The 24712-nt window shown below is 46.5% G+C and overlaps 1 protein-coding gene across 9 annotated transcripts in view; it reads left to right on the forward strand.

Moving 5' to 3' along the window:
* WIPF1 (WAS/WASL interacting protein family member 1) overlaps nt 1-24712 on the forward strand; it is a 906211-nt gene that overhangs the window by 777876 nt on the left and 103623 nt on the right. For all 9 annotated transcript variants that reach the window (XM_069616149.1, XM_069616153.1, XM_069616147.1 and 6 more), the window contains one exon: nt 2508-2690. In XM_069616149.1, the coding sequence (XP_069472250.1) occupies nt 2508-2690 (183 nt within the window). The remainder of the gene's footprint in view (nt 1-2507; nt 2691-24712) is intronic.

A 24712-nucleotide genomic window follows, 5' to 3' on the forward strand; every position in this document is an offset into this window, starting at 1 on the left:
TGGCCGGGTCTAGTAAACTGTGCATGTAGTTCCTGTCTGTCATTTCCAACTTGGCTTATGGAATCTGAACTTAGAGCAATGGTGTGCACGCTACCCACAAGATCTGTGGATGTGATCAAGTTAGTTTCTGGTAGACTGTTGACCAGGTGGGGGGCCGGAAGAAATGGTGGTCGATATTGATGACCTTTATGGTGTTCAAACAATTACATTGCAGCATCTGATGTAGGGAAGGGTTGCCAAGGGGCATTGCAGCATCAATTCATGCTAGTGCCAGAATAATAATGTTCAAGCTTGTTGTTATTTTCTCAAAATAAATTCAGATTAGACAACGGCTTGTTATGCCCTCACTTTTACTTAACAGCGTGTTCTGTTTTCTGCATTTGCTTCTCTTTCTAAATATTGGTTGCAGTAATGTATGGATGTTTACCATTTTTAGTGCAACGTACCCTAGCTCTTTGCGTCATTGGTTTGTGCTCTGCATTGCCTAATTTGTAAAAACAAACAGTAGTGTTGGTTCATCCCACCCTCGCCCCCCGCAACAGCCCCTCACCCACTGCTGCTTTCCAGAGTATCCACATGTTTGGTTTACAGCTCTAACTCTCACCGGCTAGTAGGGAGTGATGGGTGCACCACCCATGGTAGATGTGCAATTTCAGCCTTTCATCCTCCTTATTGTCATCTAATTCTACACTTGGCAAGTGGAACATTATGATCATCTTTTCACAGAAAATAAAGCAAAAGTGCTTTCTTGCTGTAGTAATGTGTTAGACAAATTCAGACAAAATCATGAATGAACTAATGCGTTTGCCAGATAAACACTGCAGAAAGATCATGTTGTATGAGGTGCACTTATCACTGCCACTCTCCTCAGCAGTGACCTTTTCTCGTGCCTTGCCCCCAGTGGTGCTGCGGGCCAGCTGGTGACTGCCCTGCTGGGTGCCCTCTTCTCTGCTAATAGCACTGGCAACTGTATGGCATCAACCACACTTGTATCTCCACGTGTTTAAGACTCAGAGAGTTGATGGACTAGCATGCTGGCACACCACATTATGGTTGATGTACCAGAAGAGAAAGGGGTAGTGCCCACTTTACCCTGACCCTGCAGGTGTCTGCTGGGGTCCCCTGCGTGCAGAGACACAGCAGCACTAGAGCCATGAATTCCTCATGCCAACCATACCGCTGACGCCAGCACATATGTATGTGCATGCCCCCTACCCGCTGAACTAATTAGATAGGTGGACACATGCCTGGCTCCAGGCCACACCCTTGCCATCCACCCTGCTGCAGCACTGGGGTTGGTTATTTCAGTATCCATGCCAATGTCATGCACACTGACTGGAGCAGTACGTAGGCATGGACTGCATGAGTGCTCAATACTGTGACCTTCCAGCTGATGGTTAGTGATGAAAATCGGAAAGCAGTAGAAACAGCAGTGCCGGCGTGGCTCATCAGCCTATGAATAAGAATGAACAAGTGCAGGATGCAGAGCCACCTAACCTGTGCAGCAGACAGACTAGAGCTGCTTGTTGTGAGACGACAGCTGAGAGATCAAATAATATTTGCCAAAACTCCACATCCTAAACAAAGTGAGTCAGAGACAATAAGTTGCAATGCTCAGAAATCTGTCCCAGGGTTTAGCGCAGGCAAACACCCCAAAGAATGCATCCCTGGTGATCTACCGTCTGACCAATAAGAGCTGTCACTTTTACTTGCGATCTGGCTTAACTAGGCCAGACGAACACAGAGCTGTGTACAGCATAGTAAGCCCAACCGCGTCCCTGCTACATGAAGGCATGTAGAGAAACTGAAATGAAGAGATGCAATATTGCTTCTGAAACTGTTTGTTTCGTACATCCTTCGGCACAGAACTGCTTCAGAAACTGCAGAATGTCATTTGCTGTTGAATGTAAAAACTTGGCCTAGCCATGACTTGTGATTGTTTGCTAATGCATATCTTGATGTGGAAGAACGAAATGATCCCAGGTTATGTCATCAATGCTGTGTATTATACCCTCATGCGTGCGGCTATCATGGTGGCTATGCCAGAGATGTAGTATTCTGGACACGTTGATGTCCGTGGATCAAGGAGACATGTATTCTAGTCTCAGTTTCTGTACTTAACCAAAATAAATGTGTCTTTGTGGGCAAATCACTTGGTATTCCTGCCACTTCTTACGTGTATTTTTGCCATATTCTGCTGCCCCACGCATATGGTTCCAACCCTCTTTATCACAACCTGTTTTCTGTGATCTTGTCTCATGTGGACAACACACCATACAGCTGAACTCACAACACCACATGTTTGAGATGCGACTAGTACAATAAAAATACTCTGTCAAGTACTCTGTTGACATTGGAGCGACGACTACACTGTATCAAATTATTAAAATCAAATATGATTATTTGTCTACCTTACAAATACTGCCTATTCTGTCTTCTGCGGTTTTGCAGTTGATATACTGATGTACATATATTTCCTAATTGAAGCTGTTCAATTTTTTTGACAGAGCCCAAAGGACCAATAGGTGGTGGTGGTGGTGGCGGTGGAGGAGGAGGAGGCGGCGGGGGCAGCAGCGGAGGGGGTGGCGGCGGCGGAGGTTTTGGTGGTGGCGGTGGAGGAGGACCTGGTTTGGGAGGATTATTCCAGGGAGGAATGCCAAAGCTTAAATCAGCCGGAAACCGAGCAACTGGTAAGGAAATAAGTTGGTCCTTAAGAATGTATGCATTGATTTTGGGTTTCGCATCCATTAGGATATTAGTTTTCAACTTGCTATTATAACAGAATATTTCAATTCGATCCCTACATTAGTTCAACAAGAACTGGGGTTTTCATGTCCCAAATGCACGTGAAACTTTTCCACATTTTTGTGTGGTATCATGACATTTTCTTTCCAAACCATTCATCAGTGGCATATTGGCGATTAGCAATTTACGATCCGCAAGTATGAAAATTACCCTGCAAAATGTACCCTCAAATTGACTTCTGTGGAACACCTAATTGGATTGATTTCTGGAGGTCTGTCATTGTTCAAATGCAGCAACATTCTGTCTGAAAGTAAACGCGGGGACATGTTGAGTCACTGCGCTACACAGTAGACCATATAACTCTCGAATTCCAAGTAAAGAATTACATTTTTGATTATATTATTTGCCTAATGTCGTGGTGATATAAGGTATTTTAGAGAGGAGACGGCCTTGGCTTAACAATTTCCGACTTACAGGCTCTCATTCGGAGTATGGTGGTCCGGAAATAAGGGTGCCGGTAGCAACGTACCGGCACCCTTTCCAGACCGCCATACTGCAACGATGCAAGTAGTGGCCACGGGTCGCCCGGCAGGCCTGACCTGCCGGGTTTTCAGGCCCCTACTGGCATGGTTGTCACAGAAGCACCGTTAGCAAAGGTGCTGATGCTTCCATGTCCCAATTTCCATGGAGTTGATGGGGATTTACCGTTGCCACCGCCACTGATGGCACCGGTATATCGGGCGGCAGTGCGGCTGTTACGAGGGTTGCCAGAAACCCCATAATGAGGGCCACAGTCATTATAAAAAGTTTTGCAATGCCTGGTACCTTGCCTCTGTTTAGGCGCATATTCTAAGAAGAATATAGATTGACGACAAACGACCATGTCGGAAACCTTTGTAGATTATTGTATTGTGACAAGCTGGTACGGATGTAAACCCTTGTTGAGAAGCCAAAATTGTTGTTGTTTAGACCACAGAGAGTGATATCGCTGTGGGGCTCTCTGTCCTGCGGACTGGACCCTTGGAGCCATTCTGCGTCCCTCTGGCCTGCTTCCCCAGCCAGTGCAGGCGTTCACCTCCGTATGGATAACGTAGCCTGCTCCTTCTACCTGCTACTACTACTGTACCATCTTCTAGGTTAACCTCAGGTTGCTGCTACCACTAGCCCCCTGTTGCCTGCATCTCTTGATTGTCAATCCTACCCCTTCATCGCTCAGTGTCTGCTTCAATGCTATGCCCTTTTTTTAATACTAACACAATTTATGCAGTTTCCCCTCTTACTCTGTAAAGCATACCAAAGGTAGGCCAAAGAAAATACCCCTAAAAGATTAAAAACAGTATTTTTCAATAAAACATAGCATTTCAGATTCTTATTGTTTTGACCTCTGCTGGATTATCAAAGCTAGAATGTGTTTCAAACATTGTAGTTACATTTTTGGTAAGCTTTTTTTATGTTGCCTTTTTGTAGATTTCTTCCTCCTCTTTTTACTCCGTTTTAGGGGTGAAAAGAGTTCCTGAAATGGAAGACAGCCAAGTTAAACACTAGCTTTGCAAAATGTATTTGCACCCAGGAAAGGGCACTCAGCCAATCAGGTGGATGGAAACACGGTCGAGAATGAACAGTGTACTGCCCGCTTTTTTCCAGCCACCCGAGGCACTTCCCGTGTGCCACCATTTTCTTTAAGTGCTGCAGTGCCTTGGCCCCCACCCGCTCCCCAACCCCACTGCCGCCCCACCCTGCAGGTCATCCCCTAAATGCCCCCACACCAGTTCTGGCTCCACGCTCCTTCCTGTCTCTGCCTCTGCCACAGAAATAGAAAAGGACTTGGTCCATTTTCAATTTTCTATGACGGTGTCCATCCCTTTTTTTTCCCTGGGAGATTGGGCTCATGTAAAAGGTATAGAACCCACCCCGCCCCCCTAAAACTACTCCCGCCGTGGACTGAGTATTGCATGCGAATAGTTATCACCCCCTTGCCCGGAGGGTGTATGAGGCCCTGGTTTGGGACTGCTTAGGCTTGGACTGGCGGGCCCTGTATTCCACTGATGTGGGTGTGATTGCTATATTAAAATACAATAAATGGATTAATTTTTGACGAGGCAAACCAACCGAATTTGAGCAAATGAAGAGGGGAATGTCATATTTTATATTTGAAAGTAATGTGTCCCGCATTAATGCTGTGGATTTAACTCTCTTCTTATCCATCTCTAGTGGAATTGGTCTCGAGCCTGTTTGAAACTTCCAGCTGTGCTCGGGGTTTACAGCTCTTCAACACCACCTTTTAAGCCAAAACTATTGCACGCAGACACATTCGGATGGGATGGAAGATGAGATGTAAGGCAAGAGACTCAGCCTGTGGGTGTGGTTTGGCTTTTTACCCACCCAATGACAGCTCATGGAATGCTGATCACTACGACCATTCCCACCCAAAGCACACGCTCCTGGGATCTCTTTAATATTGCTATATCATGCAATGACATTAATCTTGCTCTTTTATGGGGCTTCAATTGTTCTCTCCAAGCAGCCTCCTGCAAGGTAATGGCTTAATTGCAGCTGTAAAGTATTCACTCCTAGTACAACAAAAATGTCTTCGGCCACCTGATTTTTTTTTTTTAGCGCTTTCTATGCCCTCCCCTCAGTTTCTTGCTTTAAATTCCTGATAAAATCACGCATTTCGCAAAACTAACATTTGTGTCTCCTTTATAGGCACTGCCCTGTAGAGAGGTCTCACCCTAAGTTACCAGGGCGACCCAGCTGTGGACCCCTTGCTCACTGTTCTTAGAGAGGCACAGCTTCACCTCACTGATGATGCCCAACAAGGCTGAAACATGTGTATGGGGTTGCTGTTGGTACTCTTGTTCAGAGGAGAATTGCCTAGCATTTCGGTGCTGGACTGCCCCAGGGCAGGACAAAGACTGATATGCAGGGAAATGTCTTCTCTGTGAAAGGGACAGTGAGATAAAGACTTGGTAGAGTCTCTCCCAGGGGTTATTCCCCCAAGAACAGGTAATTGGGCTGTGTTTGTGCTGGTAGAGAGATTCTCAAACCCCCCTTTGTTTTGCATAAATTAACCTAGGGTCTCACCCTAAGTTACCAGGGCGATCCAGACGTGGACCCCTTGCTCACTGTTCTTAGAGAGGCACAGCTTCACCTCACTGATGATGCCCAACAAGGCTGAAACACGTGTCTGGGGATGCTGTTGGTACTCTTGTTCACAGGAGAATTGCCTAGCATTTCGGTGCTGGACTGCCCCTGGGCAGGACAAAGACTGATATGCAGGGAAAAGTCTTCTCTGTGAAAGGAACAGTGAGCTAAAGACTTGGTAGAGTCTCTCCCAGGGGTTATTCACCCAAGAACAGGTCATTGGGCTGTGTTCGTGCTGGTAGAGAGATTCTCAGAGCCCCCTTTGTTTTGCATATATAGTAAAGGTCCTCTGGACGAACAATACCTAAATGTTCATCACATTCAATATCTCGCATGTTCCCATCTGATATACTGCCCACCTGGTCATGGCACGCTGTTTCACTCACATCTAACAGGTGTGACTTGTGTCTTATTAACAACATATAAATCACAAACTTCACTTGGAAATGTCGACATCAGAATTGACAATTTAGTTTAAGTTGCTTTTCATTTAATGGAGAACCTAAAGGCCTTTTCTTAGTACAGCGATGCAGGGAACTACCCACAAAGAAACAGTGCACACTATTTAATCTACTCTGCAAAGGGTCCCTTTACCTTCCTTGACCCTTTGCCTTGTACCTGGACAGACCGTATGGCACTTTAATTTAAGCTGGCACAAAAGGTTCAAGTTCATCCTGTGCAGCACCGTGTCTTAAATTACAAAAGTGGCTGAAGACCATGAAGGATCCACAGGAGACCATGTAAGTTCCAGCAATACGTATTTATTGCCATCAAGGAGGTTCTCTTTTCCAGATTAACTGACAAACTGTACACTCGCGTAGCCTTTTATACCCTCCTTAGATGGAACCCTGAATGATGCCATGTTTCCCTGGAAACTCATAACATGTTATGCTATTACTGGAAATAAACATAGCAACCAGATAACAAATGAACAGATGAAATATGTACATGGCAAACCTTTTTACAATTACCGGTATATGAAAGCCTTATGGTTTATGCATAAGCCACAATGACAGTTATACACCCGCTTTAATATTCTGTAACAGCGGCATGGAAGCGCTTTTCAGCAGGCACTTTCTTGGATAAGCTGCTGTTAAACGACCCTCGTCTGGAGAGGACAGTGGATCCCTGAAATGTCTCGAAAAACGTACCGATTGGTTGACCACCACCCTGGACGCTGCGGCCCGTTTCAGAATTACTCATTTAAATCAAATACAAAATCCTAACCAGGAATTCTTCTGTCCACAACTCAACACGATACAAAACAAAAAAAAGTAATTCTTGACCTACAGCCTACCTGGGGGTGGAGCTCTCGGGAAGATGGACGCTTCTGTTCCACGAGGCTTACTTGCAAAAGCAAAACCTTTTTAATGCAGGCAAAGAAGCCTGTTACCAGGAATATTTGCTGACCGTGCCCTGACTCGAAAAGAAAGCTTTACTGCCTCGGTACCATGCTTTGCAGAACTGCAGCGGTAAACAGTTTGACTGCTGCAATCGTTGTGTCCCATTTCTCCGCCCTTCACAGATGAAGAATTAGAATTCAGTCAGGCACTGGTAAACACTGCTTCACCAGCAAATCAGTGAACCTGGGATTTAAACAACTTGCTAAGTACCTGTGGATTTCAAGTTGCACTCAGTACTCGTCTTCTTTAAAATGTTCTATGCATGTATTCTTGTTCTCCAATTTCAGTTCCATTTCAGATCTACTTTTTGGCAGATACTTAATACCAGTCACCCCGCACTTACAGGAGTCTGTAGAGATGGATCCATCTACTGGAGCCAGTGCAGGCCCACCTCTGCCCTTTACACTGCCCTCCGACTCTGGTCACTAGCGCACTAGATGCCCTCATGGTACTAAAGGCAGACAGCGCTGAGGCCTTGATACTTCTGGATCTGCTGGCAGTCTTCATCCGCGTCAGCCATTCTATTTTACTGACGCACCTATACAGCTTCTCTGTCCAAGGTCTAACTTTATGTCGCATGAAATCATATCTACATGGTAGACAACAAAGGGTCACTCTCTTCCCTTAGAAGTCCCAGGCCTGGCAGCCCAACAGGGTTTTTCACTGACACCCTTAATATTAAACATGTGCTTGTCCCGTCTAATCAGATTAGCCCATTGTTTAGGGACAGAAATGTATCATTTGGTGTGTGCAAAGTTGTGGGGCGTTGCTTTTGCACACTTCGTGAATTTTATAATAAATGGTGCTCTTTAATTACCTCTACTAACAGCTATACTGAAAATCAAAGTCCACTTACTTATACCCTTGGAACCCAGAAAGTGAGTTCAGAGAAATATTCCTGCAAAACACTATTTGACAAGCAAATTACTTCCAGGTCAAACAGCGATAGAGACGAGCATGCCATGTACTGTTTTTTTCTCTCATGACTTACTGGGAAATGTTTTGCCTGCATCCTCGTATCTGGAATCATCTGGATGCAACCTTTGGTATTCTATGAACACTGCTTTTTCAGACTCAATCAAAGGCTATTATCAATTACATTTATTATAACTAATTAGTTCATTTTTGGTTAACTTTTAAAAAAGATATTGGATTGGAAGAAAATGTACAAATGGGTACACATATGGTTGCATGTTTTCTTTTCCACTAAATGTGTTTGCAAATGTGGATATGCTTATCTGCACAACTATATTTTTGTGAACTTATGCCGCAGTGATACATAACAGGATATTGTATCCAATAGATGAATTGTGCAGGCAAATGGATTTGTTGTTGGCATGGTCATAAAAAAATTGCTAACTTTGCAATTTGGTGAAGTTGCGAAGTTCGGAACTTAACTCACATGCGCTGGCTGGCAAAAATGAGCACACCCATAATAACAACACTGGCAATACACAGCTGATCTTAAAAGTTCTACCTAATGATGAGACGGCAAATCTGTGGTTTGGCAGCTTTGTTGGCACTCATTCACTTGATGAGTAGGAACAGTCTAGAAATGTAGCCCACTAACACTGGGCTCCCTCTATCAACTAGCCTCTGGACACCAAGCCAAAAACAGCGGTGTGATTGTCCAAACTCATCAACACAGTAAAGAACCTGAGTGCACTCTTCGATAACTCAGTCTCCGTGTTCTCAAATGACCAATGTCGTTAGACAGGACTTTTTGCAATCTGGGGTTGTAAAAAAGAATCTTTACTTCTCTATTCTTCACAGCAAGAGGGCACACAGGGGTAGCCTAAGTACACTTGCACCTTGATGACACAAAAACCTGCCACCTCCCCACCCCACGAGCTGTAGGGTCCCTGCAAGGTGAGAGAAACTCCTTAGTACCTGGCAGAAGAGCGACACAACTAAATTGGGATGTTGCTTCAGGAAAACATGTGCGTTTGATAAGCAGGTGAAAAACACCAGTGACCCCAAGACTGACAGGTATGCACACTGGAAAGGAGAAAGATGCATCAACCCGCCAGCACAATATCAGGGACAGAAAGTGCAACAAGTGGTGTTCCAATGGCAGATTCACAAAGATCTAGGCTAACAGTGGACCCTCCACGGACCGATGCCAATGTTATAATGGATTTATAAACTCTGCCCTGGTGGACAGGTATTTAGGAGACCGCCCTTGTTAGATGAACAGGGGACACGTCTGGGGAAATAGCCAGACCGATTCATTGTAGCTCAGGAGGTCAAGGCTACATAGCGGGAGGAGTGAAGGTGATCAGGGGTCTCCAATTATCACACAGTGAAATACCAAAAATTACAGGTAGACGGTTGTTCACAAAAAAACACTATTTATGATATGCCCAATAACAACACAATGGATAATGTAATGCAATAGTAAAAACCCACACAAGCAGCACACTATGTAATATATACACTCACTGCAGTCAGTGCGAGAAAGTTAATAACTTCACCAATACCTGTAAGGAATAGGGTGAATAACATTTAAAGCACCAGCAGTCTTCAGAGATGGCAACCCCAACTTTATAAGTCCAGATGGATCGAGACTTGTACTCAACTGTGTGTAAAAGTGGACGGTTGTGCGCAAAGTTCACAAGTATTTCTTAGTGAGTACGAAAGAAAAAGGGTAAGAATTCTAAAAGCGTGATATGGGTTCTAAGAGTCAGAGGATCTGCTACAATGAACAAAGCGGTTGCTGACTTTTGGAGGGCTTGAGGAAGCAAATACTACCCAAGCCAACAGGAAGGCCAAAAATAACCTATGTGTAAATGCGTTTGGATGAACAAAGGGCCACTGGTAAGTGACTTCACTATCCACTGCCCTTAGCTCGGTTTTGGTCCAGACTTGGCAGGTCTAGAGTTGGTCGTCAGAGGTACAATTTCCTGCACTCTGTTTGGCTTCCAGAAGCACAGGCACTGCGATTGCGAATACAGGTCCGGTATGGGACAGGAGCTGTAACTCTTGATTCAGATGAAGAACGACATAAACACTGATGGAGCCGGTCTCTGGGCACTAGAAGGAACATGGGGAAAACTGCCATCAGCCACCGTCACTGTTGCACAGCGATGCAGGGGCGCCCAACTACTGCTGTATGATGCAGCCTCCTATCTCTCAGCCAAAAAGTGCTGGGATGACGAAATTCAGTAGATTAGTGCTTTGTTGGATAAGCTGTCTCGGGTCGAAACTCGAAACAGTGACACTCTGGCATGGCAATCTAAGATTGAGCTGGACAGTCCACTGGATGGCCTACGGACACTTCAGAAGAGGCTCACTTGCAGGGTTGCCAGGAGACGTTAAGAGTGATTGGTCCAAACACTCCAAGGGCACGAAGCACCTTCACAGGTCTTCTGAGATCAGGTGCAAAGCAGGGCTCCACCGGGACAACAATGGGATTCGGGTGCCAGCCCTCTTTAAGTGTGTCTCAGGATTGTCCTTTGCTCTTCTCGGCTCCTCAGGATACTTGGTTCCTTTTCCAGATTGGTTCTGATTGGTTGCTGATCTGCTGGCATGAATGCAGGGCCCCCTCCTCATATCCCCAGTTAGGAAAGTGCTCGCACCCAGCCCACCAATGGCAAGATCTGCCCCATGCATGCACACCAGCTGTGGTCCAATCGGGGACCACTGGGGTTATCATGCTCTCATGCACACCAGACTCCTTGGCACCAGTAGTGTGGATTGGGACCCGACAGTCCCAGCCCACTTCCTATGTACCTACACGTGACCTGCAAGGGCCTGTGAAGGAGCAGCTTTTGTGGGCAACTACATGCCCAGATATGGAAATCTCAGCCCAGGAAAGGCAGGGGGAAAGCCAAAGGACAAAATGGCCAAAGAAACAGACAAAAGACCTTGTGGCACAGCCATGTTAGACACCAGCCACAGTCAAGAGCCAAACGCGGTAAGGCTCGGTAAAAAGTTACACAAATACACAAAAAAGCTACTGCTGCCACCAGTCTTTTCCAAGGCACATTGTGCAAACACCACAAATTCCCTAGAGGGTGTTTTGGGTCATATAACACAATGGCCCCATTGCGCTGTACTTTAAGGTGCTTTGCTCAGTGATAAAATGTTACCAACAAATGGCAACAAAGTCAAAAGACTAAGAAAAACAAAGTTTCTCCGTACTGACAGCCTCAAGGGTGTGTCAGTTTCCCCATAACAATGAGCGAAAGCCCAGTGGAGTGCAGCTGAAGGCTGTGCTCCACTCTAAAATGTCTGGTCAGGATACAGAAACTAATGCAAAACGTTTGTGGTGTCCATGGACTATGGAGGAAAATTTGCTTCTAGTGAAATATTTTCTAACACCCAGCACCTGCCTCTCGAATTCATAGGAGATTTTCTGAGGACTCTTGAATGTACATTTTTGAAGAAAGGGAGTCAGCATCTAGTGAGGCACTCTTTGGCCCTGGTACTTTAACACCAGCAGTTTCAAGATTACAAGTCAAAGGTAAATCCTCCCTGAAGTCAAGAGTTTTATTTTCAGTATCCTCTCTTGTTTGTCTGTCTATGATCATTGATCTACATCTTAAGGTACATTGTGCGTAGCAAGGGAACTTTACACAGTCATTCTTACTGTGTGCATAGCCCTCTATCACCCTGCAAGCCGGTCATCGTGGCGGCAGTCTGACTAAGCCCTGTGCACATGTACAAGCAGGGTACTGGAAAGGAATTAAGGGCTTCCACCTGCTAGCTTACTCAGTGTTGGCACAGTCAGTGTTTGAAGATTTTCTGCCTGTTCACCACAATACACAATTCTGAATTCCTGGTGTGGCAGCAAACAGGGACTCACTCACTGAATAACATGCAAGAGCCTTCCTCTATCAGCAAACACATTGATGTTCATACTGCAAGGTATTTGTTTGTTATATAGACACTATGCATCTTCAGACTCTTAGTGGGGCAGAGCATCACCCACCTTCTCAAGACTCTGACCCTGTGTTTAAACTCAGGACTTGCAGGGTGTTTAGTGCTGGGGAATGACTTCTTTAATTTTAATAGGTAGAGCCTAGGGCACTTATTTTAAATTTAATGTGGAACGAGTGTGTGAAACAGGATGGATTGTGGTGTACTGAAGACTTTCCCAAAATTTAATCAGGAGCATTCATGGTATGAGGCCCTGTACAGCAGAAGGTTTAAAAGGGGCAAACCTGCAAAACAGATTAGGTGAGTGTATTGTGATGAAGGATAACAGACCAGAGGGGAGTCTAATAAGAAGTTCAACACCTTTATTAGCTAGCCCACAATGGGTGTGTAGGACCCCTACAGAGTCTAGGAAAATCACACTAGAAATGATATAGGATTCTATACTGAGGGTGTCAGGATGAGTAACCCGGTGTGTCCCAAGAGCCTAGCAATAGGGACATTAATTTTACCCATGATTACATAACTAATGCAAAGTCTCAGGAATAGAGCGGCTAGCACACTGCTTTGTTCACACTTGAGGTCTCGACGGTTTGCTAGCCTCGTGACATGTTCATTCCAAGGGATATAGCATCCTGCTTGCTTCTTGGTAATGTCCTGCCATCAAGTATCCCTTCCATTTATGGCTTTTATCAGGCATAGATATTCTCATGCTACAGCCATGGTCTCTCTCCTGGCACAGTAGCAATACCCTTTTACACTCTCCTACCAGCAAATATGTCTTCCAACGTTCTAGATTTTGGGAGACTGTGATATTGTTACCCCCAGCCGCATGTCACCCTCCTGGGCCCTGTCTCCCTCCTCCTTGCTCTGCTCTTTGCCAGGGTCCGAGGTGTAGCCTTAAGAAATCTCTTTGGTCTCTTTCTCTCTTGCCTTGGTCTGGTATCAGCCACTGTCTGACATCTACCCTGAGAAGACTCTTTAGTCGCTTTCATCTTTGGTCTCAGACAGGGTCTGAGATATAGCCCTCAGTAAGTTCTTGGGCTCCTCTTTCACTCTAGTCCAAGGGTCTATGTTCTTTGGCTCTCCAGCTGTTTAGGACTAAGTCTCCCTTAGTCATAGGCAGCATAGTCAATGGGGAGGGGGTCATGGTAGTTGCAGTACAAAACATCTGGAGAACCGCAAGTTGCAGACCCCTGCTTTAGTCAGCCAATGTCTCAGGAAAATAGATATTTACAAGCTGTTTCTTCTCTCTCTTCCCCTTCTCGGGCAGGTCCACAGCACCCAGAAACCCTCCGATAGTTTTAGTTTGGTCTCTTCCGGTGACTTGGTTATAGTTTCCAGCAGGCTTCTGGGTCCCTCGAGACATTAATGATGCTGATACAGATAATGATCAAGACAAAGCTTATGTTCCATCAAATTCCAGTCGGGATCAAACATTGCTGTTGTAAGACAGTAATAGTGAGGAGTCAAAAAAGAATGACGCCAGAGATCCAGAGGCTAGGGCCCTGTCCCTTGGCAGGTGATGTGGGTGCTGCACAGTTGGCGAGGAACCTGCTTTCTACTTGGGAAGTAGGTAATATTGTTTCTGATGTTCGTTAATCTGCTTAGAATCACATGCTGTGCATAGTCCGACATCCAGTGGTCACTGTGGAGTATTGCAGTTTTTGTTCCGGAAGTCGAAAATGGAATGTCGAGATAGGCGTGTCTGTAATACTATCCCTATAGTGACGTGTAGTGTGCCCAAAATCCCTCACGCGTCGAGGTCCCTCAGATTGTTTTTTTCCACCCAGAATACTGATCACCTTATGCGGAGCTCGTAAGAGACATTGCCATTACCATTTATTCGACCCTTGGTCGTTTTGTCGGTTATCGTTAATCCAAACGCCCGCAGCCCTCTTTCGATGGCTAAGCAACTTCCCAGCAGAGTCAAGATCTTCGACAGCTGTGGTTTCGACGGAGACGATCCTATCGGTGCTGCCGAGCACGTGGCCTGGCCTTGCGGGCCTACACAGTACGGAGAGTGGGGGTTGTTGTGGACATTTCTTTTTTCTTCTAGAATGCCTTTCTCTCCCCCCCCCCCCCTTTCTTTCGGGGTAGTTATCACTTATTATTACATCCTCAGCTATGGAGAGGGCTCCTTTTAGATTTTGCCCTCATTGTAACGGCAAATTCACGTGGAAGGATAAGCATAAGCGGTGTAACCGCTGCTTACTCCTCGACCACAATGAGGCCGGCTGTGCGGCCTGTAAACTCCTTCATCCAAAAACTTTAAAGGACCGCAGGGTCAAGAGGTGGGCAGCCTATGCTATGTTGAAGGCTGATTCCTCACCCGCCGCCGAATGTGACGAGGGGGATGGTGATAACGCTACCTCCGTATCGGAGGTTGTCGACCTCTCTAAGGAGCGCTCCCGCTCCTCTGCGTCTCTCCCCGGCCCCGAAAGGTTCAGCTCACACCCTACTTAAGGAGATGTACACCCCGCGGACACACATGAAAAAGTGAAAACTAACCACACAACCCACGGCCCTTCCTCGACTAAGTCGAAGAAAGCCCCAGCGCCAACGGGGACGCCGAATCTACCGGCAGCCTCAGCCGACCGTAAGGGTTGCCAGCCCTCCCTGCAGCCGCATGCGCAACTAGCGACTGGGCTGTCCGCTACTAAGGGCGCTACCACCAAAATGTCAGACGAAACGCCTCGTAAGGGAGCGACCATCAGCGAAAAGGTTCTGGCACCGCCGAAAACCGTTCACGACCAGCCCTCGACGGACAAAATAGTCATCGAAAGCTTGGCTAGGATAGTCTCCACTGATGCTCAAAGACGGATGGCGTAAGAGTCGCCGACACCCGCTCACAAGGCCAGAGAGACGCCGAAACCTACAGAAGGTACACCGGAACTCTTTCCCCCCCCCCACCCCTCTGTCGGAGGGAAGACCTAAAAATACATCCTCAGTGTCAGGCCCACGAGAAGGGTTCTCAGAGGGTGACGGGGGTATATCCTCCACGCTATGGGAGAGATCTTGACGCCTAGAGGCGGAGGAGCACACCTTCCCGCCACTAGACCGTTGAGGGTTATCCCAGTGGACTATGGAAAGATTTCAATTGTGTATGGACAAACTAGATGGGTTTAGGTCCACCTCAGAACACGTTGCACCAAAAAAGCCAAGAGATATACTCCAGGAAGACCCTAGGGCCAAATATCCAAGACTCTTTGACCCACTTGAAGAGGAAATGATACATATGACCTCACTGAAGAGGACCCACATTTTCACGAAGATGAAGAGTTCCTAAATACTGAGGATCTACAAGACCCTGTAGGGGACTTTGAAGAAGACCCAGACATATGTGGACCACAGCCCTGGCATTTTCCAGGGGCGTCAACAGACCCTGACGTTTTAGATCTGTCCTCTCCTCAGACCACACCGGTCAGAAACCCGTCACCTGTGGATGACCAACCCACTTTCAATTTATTGCTATGCAAGGCGGCAGCACATTTTGAAATTGACACAGGGAAAATTACTCCAGAAGTAGACTTTGTGGAGAAAATAATTAAGGAAAAACCACCTACAAGCCAGGCCATACCCCTTCTTGCCTCAGTCAAGAGACGCTTCGTTCCATCTTTATCCACACCTTTATTGGTTAGAGGTGTCAACCCAAGAATTGAGAAACTTTTTAGCCCCTCACCGTCGGATCCCTTATATATTAGGGGACATTGCATACCTGATTCCTTGGTAGTAACCGCCACGAGGAAAAGGGCGGGGGTTCCGCTATCTACTAGCGAAGCACCCCCAGACAAGGAGGGGAAGAAGCTTTATGCCTTGAGAAAAAGGATTACATCCTCGGCAGCTTTCTCCACGCGGATTGCCACCAACAATACTTTGTTGGCAAGCTACGCTGATACCCAATGGGGAATGTTGCGTGAAGGCCTACAAGAAGCTCCTGAGCCCTTACAAACCCGTTTGTTAGCCATTGTGACAGAAGGTTCTCAGGTAAACCAAAGCATCATTAAGAACACGCTAGGTGCTGCGGAGACGGCTGGCCGGTCACTAGTCCAGGGGGTACTTCTTAAGCGTCATGTTTGGCTCAGGTACTCCGATTTCAAGCCAGAAACCCAGGCGTCCCTCATCAACAAACCCCTGAAAGATTCAAACTTGTTTGGTAAGGCGGTTGACGAGGCACTGGAGACAGCTAAGAAGGAATTTGATACTCTAAAGACTCTGGACCAAATCACAAGACCTCCTAATAAGTGAGGTTACGGCAACAGGCACTTTTTTTCGTGGCCAATGACAAAACCAACAACAACAATAACAATACGCCTCAGCAGGCCACTGGTCCTCCACTCAGGGAACCAGTGGACATTATGCACAGAGAGGACAATGTCGTGGCAAGGGAAAAGGTCAGGGCCCCACTCCCAAAGGCTCCCCGGCTGCCAACACCAAATGACCCGAAAGTTCAGGTCCCCTCTCATGCATCTCTGGTCGGGTGCCGGTTAACATCATTCCTACAAGCATGGGAGGGAATTACCACAGACCGCTGGGTACTGTCAACAATAGCCCATGGTTACTGCATCGAATTCAGTCTGTCCCCTACATTCAGACCCCCAAGGGGAAGACGCCTATCACCGGAACACCTCTCCATCCTTCTTCAGGAAGTCGAACTGCTACTGGAAAAAGGAGCAATAGAGGGTGTGCCTCTATCACAGCTAAAGGAGGGTATTTATTCAGTGTACTTCCTTGTACCCAAAAAGGATTTAACCATGCGCCCTGTACTAGATCTGCGGCCAGCGAACAAATTCGTAAAACCTCAAAATTTCGTGTGGTGACTTTGCAGGAGGTAATTCCCCTGCTCACACAGGGGGATTACATGGCAACACTGGAAATGAAAGATGCATACTTTTATATTTCAATGTTGCCAGCACACAGAAAATACCTCAGGTTCATGATAGAAGGCAAACACTATCAGTTCAAAGTGCTACCCTTCGGCATAGCTTCAGCGCCAAGGATATTCACAAAGGTACTGTCAGTGGCAGCGGCTCACCTGCGCAGGTTGTCCATTCCAGTCTGCCCTTACCTCGACGACTGGCTCATAACAGGGGATTCTTACGAAACATGCTTCTCAAATACCCAAAAGACTGTAGACCTTTTGTTCCGCCCGGGCTTCTCCATCAACGAGAAGAAGTCCAGTCTAGACCCCAGCCAAGTCAAGCAATCCCTAGGGGCTCTAATTCGAACAAAGGACGGCCTCGTCTTCCCCTCCAACAAGAGGGTCCAAAATATGCTGTTTCATATCCCTCAATATGTAGCCGGTCGAAAGGTGACGGTACGCAAAGCCATGCGATTGCTAGGAATGATGGCGTCGTGTATTTGGTACCTCACGCGTGCCTGCGCATGCGCCCAATGCAAGAGTGGCTCAACAGCCAGTGGTGTCAGGCCAGCAGACAATGAGACGATCTAGTGGTGGTCTCGCAGGCCTTGGTTCTCTCGCTACGATGGTGGTCGAAGGAAAACCTTGTATTGGGGAAACCATTTGCTACCCCCGCAGTGGAAGCCACTCTAACCACAGACGCATCCCTCACAGGATGGGGGGCTCACCTATTCCATCAGACTGCACACAGAGTTTGGACTCCGCGTGTGGCGTCCAAACACATAAACTTGCTGGAACCCCTGGCGGTCTTCAAAGCACTGAAAGCTTTCCAGACACACCTACAAGGGAAAACAGTGCTGGTCCTCACAGACAGCACCACAGCCATCTACTACCTGAACAAGCAATGGGGCACTCGCTCTCCAGGACTTTCCAAGCTGTCCCAGAACATCTGGAAGTGGGCTCTCAAACACAACATGTTCCTGTTATCTCAACATGTACCAGGGGAACTCAATCTTCTGGCAGACGAACTCAGAGTACGAATGGCGATTACAAGAACACAGGATGGCGGAGAACCATGGCGCTATTAGCGCCATGGTTCATGCCGGTAAAATATCGGCACCGCCTTGGCGGAAAGGGGAATTACCGCCCCATTCCAAGGTTGGCGGGGCGGTAATTCCCCCTTCCACCATTGCCCTTCCCCATTCCCATTTTTGCCCCATAGGGCTCAATGGAAATGGGGAAGGCGCTAATTACGGTACCGCAAATTGCGGTACCGTAATTAGCTCCCTGGGTCCCTTTGCGGGTTGGTTTTTAACGCCTGCAAAAAGCAGGCGTTAAATCACCCAACCCGCAAAGGGACCTCGTAGTAAGGCAGTAAGGATTTACTGGTACCGGTATTTTACCGGTACCGGTAAATCCTTACCGCCATCCGTGTAATGAGGCCCATTGTCTACAACTTTTTCGCAGAATGGGGCTTCCCAGAGATCGACCTGTTTGCAACTCTGGAGAACACCCAATGCCAAGATTACGCCTCCAGATACCCCCAGAACTGCTCCAAGGGGAACGGTCTCTGGATAACATGGTCGGGGAAATTTGTCTATGCTTTTCCCCCCGACTCCCCTTCTCAACAAGATAGTGCACAAGATGCACCAGGAACCAGTCACCATGATACTGGTGGCCCCCATGTGGGCCCGGAAACCCTGGTTCGCTCATCTGATGGAAATGTCACTGTCTCCTCCGGTGAAACTACCCTGCCCGTACAACATGCTGTCACAGGACAGGGGCCGAACGCTGCATCCATGACCACAGACCCTGAACTTGGCAGCCTGGCTCCTGAGGTCATAGAATTTGGACATTTGCAGCTCCCACAGAGAAGCATGGGCATTCTCAGAGAGGCAAGGAAACCAAACACTCGTTACTGCTACTCTAGCAAGTGGAAATAGTTTGTCATCTGGTGTAAATCAAAGAGCATCAACCCTGTTGACTGCTCTCCCACACAAATTGTTCTTTACCTGACTCACTTGTTGGACTCAGGATTAGTCTTTAATTCCATTAAAGTTCACCTAGCTACACTCTCCACATACACTACGTCTCAACATAAGGTGTCATGGTGGAAAGTTCCATTTATTAAAGCCTTCATGGAGGGAGTGAAAAGAATTCACCCTCCTATATCTAACCCAGCTCCCGGATGGGACCTGAATGTTGTACTAGCCAGGCTAATGGGCTCCCCCTTCAAACCCATGCATAAAGCAACCCTTAAGAATCTCACTCTTAAAACTGCTTTCTTGATAGCTATCACCTCCATTAGGAGAGTGAGTGAACTACAAGCACTCTCTATACTAGATCCCTTTGTAACAGTTCACAAAGATAAGGTTGTTCTACGCACACACCCTAGGTTTGCACAGAGTTCATTTCAAAATTCCATGTCAACCAGTCTATAGAACTACCAACGTTCTTTCAAAACCCATTAAACTTGGGAGAAAAAAGCCTGCACACACTTGATGTGCGCATAGCGGTCATGTTTTATATGGAAAGAACTAGACCACTGAGAAAGACTAATCAGTTCTTTGTCTCGGTGGCGGCAGGAAGAGAAGGAGATGCAGTTTCCAAATCCACTATATCTAGATGGATTGTCCAATGCATCACTCTCTGTTACACTCTTGCTAAGAGAGAACTGCCCTTCAAGACGAGAGCACATTATACTCGAGGCACTGGGGCATTCATAGCATTCACTGCAAATGTTCCCCTTGAGTCCATTTTCAAGGCGGAAACCTGGAGTTCTATACACACCTTTACAAAACACTATTGTCTAGATGCCCATTCTAGATCTGATTCCCAGGTGGGACAAGCAGTACTTAGACATCTTTTCTCTACTGTTCGTTCTCACAACCCACCTCCAACTCCGGGTACTGCTCGCTAGTCTATGCACAGCATGTGATTCCAAGCAGATTAACAAACATCGGAAGACCTGCATTACTTACCGTAAAAGCATTTCTGATGGTTGTATCTGCTTAGATTCACATGCGCCCACCCTTCCTCTCCGCTCGGATGGAAGGAACATAGACGTCTTATTACTTTCTCTCTTTTCTGTACTCACTCACGTAGTCATAAGGCTCCCTCATGGCAGAAAAAATACAAACAGAGGGACCTCGACACGTGAGGGATTTTGGGTACTCTACACGTCATTATAGGGATAGTATTACAGACACGCCTATGTCGACGTCCCGTTTTTGACTTTCGAAAAACAAGATGCAATACTATGCAGTGACCACTGGATGTCGGACTATGCGCAGCATGTGAATCTAAGCAGATGCAACCATCAGAAATGCTTTTACGGTAAGTAATGCATGTCGTACCTGCTATCTTCCTGCGTAGACCCACGTTTCATAGTAAAAGTGGCAGTGTTTCATCTGCATGTTTTGGGAGAGAAGGGGACACAGCAAGCATTTCAAGCATTTCAAGGAGGAGACACTGAGCAAATGTGCAAGGATGCTCTTTTGCAACACCTGCAGCATCAATTGGAGAAGGAGATCTGGCTGCAGGAAGAACACCAACCAGCCCAAATGTTGCCAGCTACAGCAGGCATGTCAAGCTCATGAAGGATGGTAGTATCAACGGGCAGGATATTGCAGACACCTGTTAAAAGCTTTGCGAGCAGTTTGGGTGCAACAGAATCAATGGGACACCTTCCTTTGTGACATGGGTATCTTGAATACTGACAGGTGATCAGGAAGAGACAGTGGAATATCGGCCACACAGTAGCTTGATGCCTATCTATTGGACCCTTCATGCTTGGGAAAGAGGATGCCCAGTATTAGTAGCTAGTGGTCCACCTGGCCAGTTGTTCTTGATGTTACAGTTGAATCGCTAATATGCCTCATCGCAAGAGTGCACTGTGAGAGAAATGTTAGTGCAGCCATGGCTATTGTCACTAGCCACAAGCCTAGCAGTGCTGCACATTGAACAACTGACATTTACAAAAATGAACAAGAATTTCACGGTTAAACACTATGCAAGTTCATCTACCCACTGCCAACACACCAGCTCGGATGATGACGACAATGATTTGTTAACTGATACATGTCAGGCACTAAAAAGTGGAGCTGGGTTGTTTTGCAGTGTGTGCGGTTGGGAAACAGATAGGTATAGCACTAGTGACTTTGACTGAGAGGCCCTGACCAGTTGCTGCCTTACATATTCCGGTGTGTTGACTATTATGCGAATAATGTTCACAAATCCTGATCACACACTTTGTTTTCATGTTCTTCCAAAGGGTAGGGCATCCTTCATGAGTAATGTTTTCACACAGGGCACAGCTACCCTTTAAGGTTCTCAGGGTTTTTTTATAGGACATAGCCACTGTGAGAACCCTGAAGGTGTCTCACCCCCAGGGATCTGTCATCCGGGAGGCCAGGACACGCCCATCACTTTTGGATCCAGCCTCTTGGTGTGGACTAGTGCAGGAGGATCACCTGGATGAGGGGCCCTCAGGGAGTGGAAGTGGGACATTGACGGTTGAGATGTGGTATCCCCTTCCTAATGACACCTTTTCACCATCCTACCTAAGTAGGATACCTAGGAACTCAACCATCCCCTGCCCCTTTTCTGACACAAACACTTTTTCGTGACTGTCTATCAAGACAGAAAACAGACTACCACCCGAGCTGTATACCTGACATGTTCCAACACAAGGGTCACGCAGAGTCAGGCAATTACTGACAATTACAAACACCTGACTTCCATCACACTTCCCCACACGGATAAAAGGCAGAGCACAAAAGCACACACCGAGTGAGGAAAAACACCCAAGGAAGCAGCAGATCCGAGGAGAAAGGTGGCGAGACCAGAAAGGGTTGCAAGGAGGGAATTGCCATTGGCCTTTTTATCAAGAGAGGGAAACCGTTAATTTCAAGAATCCTCAAGGATAACAAACATAAGAATGGGAACTAACGCTGAAGAAAGGTGCATTGTGTGTCGAAGGTACACGGGGCTCTCCCGCATCAATAGCTGTGGCGGGTAAGAGAGATTGACGCTGTGGTACTGTTATTGGCTCCTACAACAAAGCCACTTCAGTAAAGTCGGAGGAGACGGATAGCAGACCGACTCTGTTAGACCCAAGGTGGCAGGCGACAACGTTGTACGAAAAAACGTCTAAAGAACAAAGTATAAGGCGTATCTGATGAGCAACACAAATTAAATTGAATATCTGACGAGTGAGTGAACTTTTGGGAGTGGTTCGGCACTGTGGTTGCTCATTCGAATGTCGCAATTCGGTATCCATCTGAGAGTGAAAAAAGGTTATGAACTGTAAATGCAAAAGCCAAGTGTGAACTCAACGGAGGGATGCTGAAATTGTAAAGTATAAAGTCGAAGTGGTCCTGCAACAGGTCAAGCCAAATCCTGTGCACATGCGAAAGTCTTTGTTAGCAAAAGTGAATTGAGATTGGTCCAAGCCCAGCTGAGAAAGACTAATCACCAAAGGGGATTGGAGTCCGACGGCGGGGGATTCGGGTTGAACCGTGAGTCACCTGAGAGAAGATCGTGATGAAAATGGGATCTGAACCCGGCTTAGGGGGATCCAAGGGTAAAGAACTTGTAAAGGAACTTTTCGTTTGAATACTTCTGAAGGCAATTTTCATTTGTTTGATGCATCAGGCCCTCTGAGTCAGGAGACATTTGGTTACCTAAGACATGAACATAGAAGACCCTGATACTGATATTGGAACTGTGTCCTTGTGCCGAAGAAGCCCAAGAGTGTACTATGCTCGAGTGAACTGCCTTGGCCCATGCTGAAAACGTGGGGAAGGGCGATCCACTCTCTGAACATCCCAACTTATTTTTCGTGAACATTATCGCACACTATTTGTGAATTAACAGTAAGGATTGGTACGTTTTTTTAGTATAGGCCCTTTTATTTTTACAAGACACTACCAGGACTGCGTTATTATTATTTGATGGTTGTAGCGTGCTCCCATCTTAGATTTAGGTTTAGATAGACGTTTATCACACCCTTGTTAAAGGTTCAATAAACACCCTTGAACTGTGGTCACTTGTGTCTGTCTTGCTTCGATTCCATGCCCTCCTTACACCACCCACTGAGGTTCTCAGGTTTCTTTCACAGGTCACAGACACCCGTTCAGAGTCTGGTGTTTTCACATGGCACAGACACCCACTGATGATCTCTGTTGTTTTCACAGGGCATACCCAGCCCATTATGGTTCCTGGTTTCTTCCTCCACAGAGCACAATCCCCCATTAAGGTTTTCAGGTTTTTTCACTAGGCACAGCCACCCACTAAAGTTCTCAAGCTCTCCCTTGGAGCATTTCATTAATTTCTTTTGCTTTCCCATAGTCTGCTGCTACTCTTGCATGTGTGGGAGTCCACTGTATGACCTGTATGACCAGTCCCTCTCCAATGACTGCCTTTTTCCTCCAACCCCTGCACAATGCCTTGCAGGGGGGAAGGAAGGGTGGTGGAGCACCAAATGTCATCTCAAGTTACCTGACACCCATCTACAGTCTAGTTACCCACAGGTAGCAGACTCTCTGCAATATAGACTGTAGTTCCCACCATGCCATATGACGTAGTGAAATGGAGGGGCTGGGAATCCCCCATGCTAAGTGGAACAGACAGGCCAGGAAATCCCACGCCCAATAACTGAAGACTCAGTGATTGAAAGGCCTATTTTATTAACTATTATCATAAAACAGGAACAGCAGTAAACACTAGACGCATTCACGCTCTCAAGGATGTCGAACATCAGCTTATAATAAAAAAAAGTCATTGCCTTTACAAAAACCAACACGAATGTGCGATTGGTCAAGGGAGTTATCTGCATATAGTTTGTATACTGGTCAGTGTTTTCATTGGCTATAAAACTTTGGTGGTCCCGCCTTGGACCACCCCTAAAGCAATAAGGTAAACAATACGCCATCGTCCTAATAGTTAATTGGCTCCGGCAACAATTGCAAGACCCCGTTATCGGAGAGCAACGATTGATTGGTACTTGCGTCCCCAATCTTTTGGCAGGTCATCAGCAAAACATAGTGGTAGTGGGAGAGGCACCAAGAAGCCGCTTCTTCCAATTAACTGAACTTTGAACTTTGGCATTTCTGTTCTGAGAACTTTTAGGGAGTTGAGTCAGGTGAATATCTATGTCTGGCGCTAATTAATGGACACTGTTCTCCAATCGTGAGTCACGTGTGGGGAGACCACATTTTGAATTATTTTGCCCAGCTTTTACCATGAATTTAACTCTTAATATGGGTGCTATTACCCTCGTCGGCCTCTTTTAAGCTTTTAATTATCCGGCACCTGGCATTCAAAGGTTGTTTGTTCTTTTACTTAATCTAAGAGAAATATGTCCTACGCTTTGGAATGGTTATCTTCTGTTCTACTTTATGGCTGGCCAACCCACCCTTTTCAGCAATAACTTTGGGAGGGGGCCTCGTAGCCCCTATCAGGTCTGTGCATATCTGTGTTTCAGCTAATTCAGGAAACTGAATTTCTCTGCAGCTTTCAGACATCAGTGAATTCTCCACTCTAGCGTGGCAGAGCCATCCATTTTCTCTAAAATGGCAGCTCATTCCTGTTGTACTTCTTTATTCGTCTGGCGTTCCAGCGAACATTCTTCATGTCTAAATGCAAGTTTGACCTAGTGTCCGTGTATCTTCATGTCTCA

The sequence above is a fragment of the Ambystoma mexicanum genome, chromosome 9 (genome assembly GCF_040938575.1).
Source record: "Ambystoma mexicanum isolate Mex_15411 chromosome 9, UKY_AmexF1_1, whole genome shotgun sequence".
Classification (NCBI taxonomy): Eukaryota; Metazoa; Chordata; class Amphibia; order Caudata; family Ambystomatidae; genus Ambystoma; species Ambystoma mexicanum.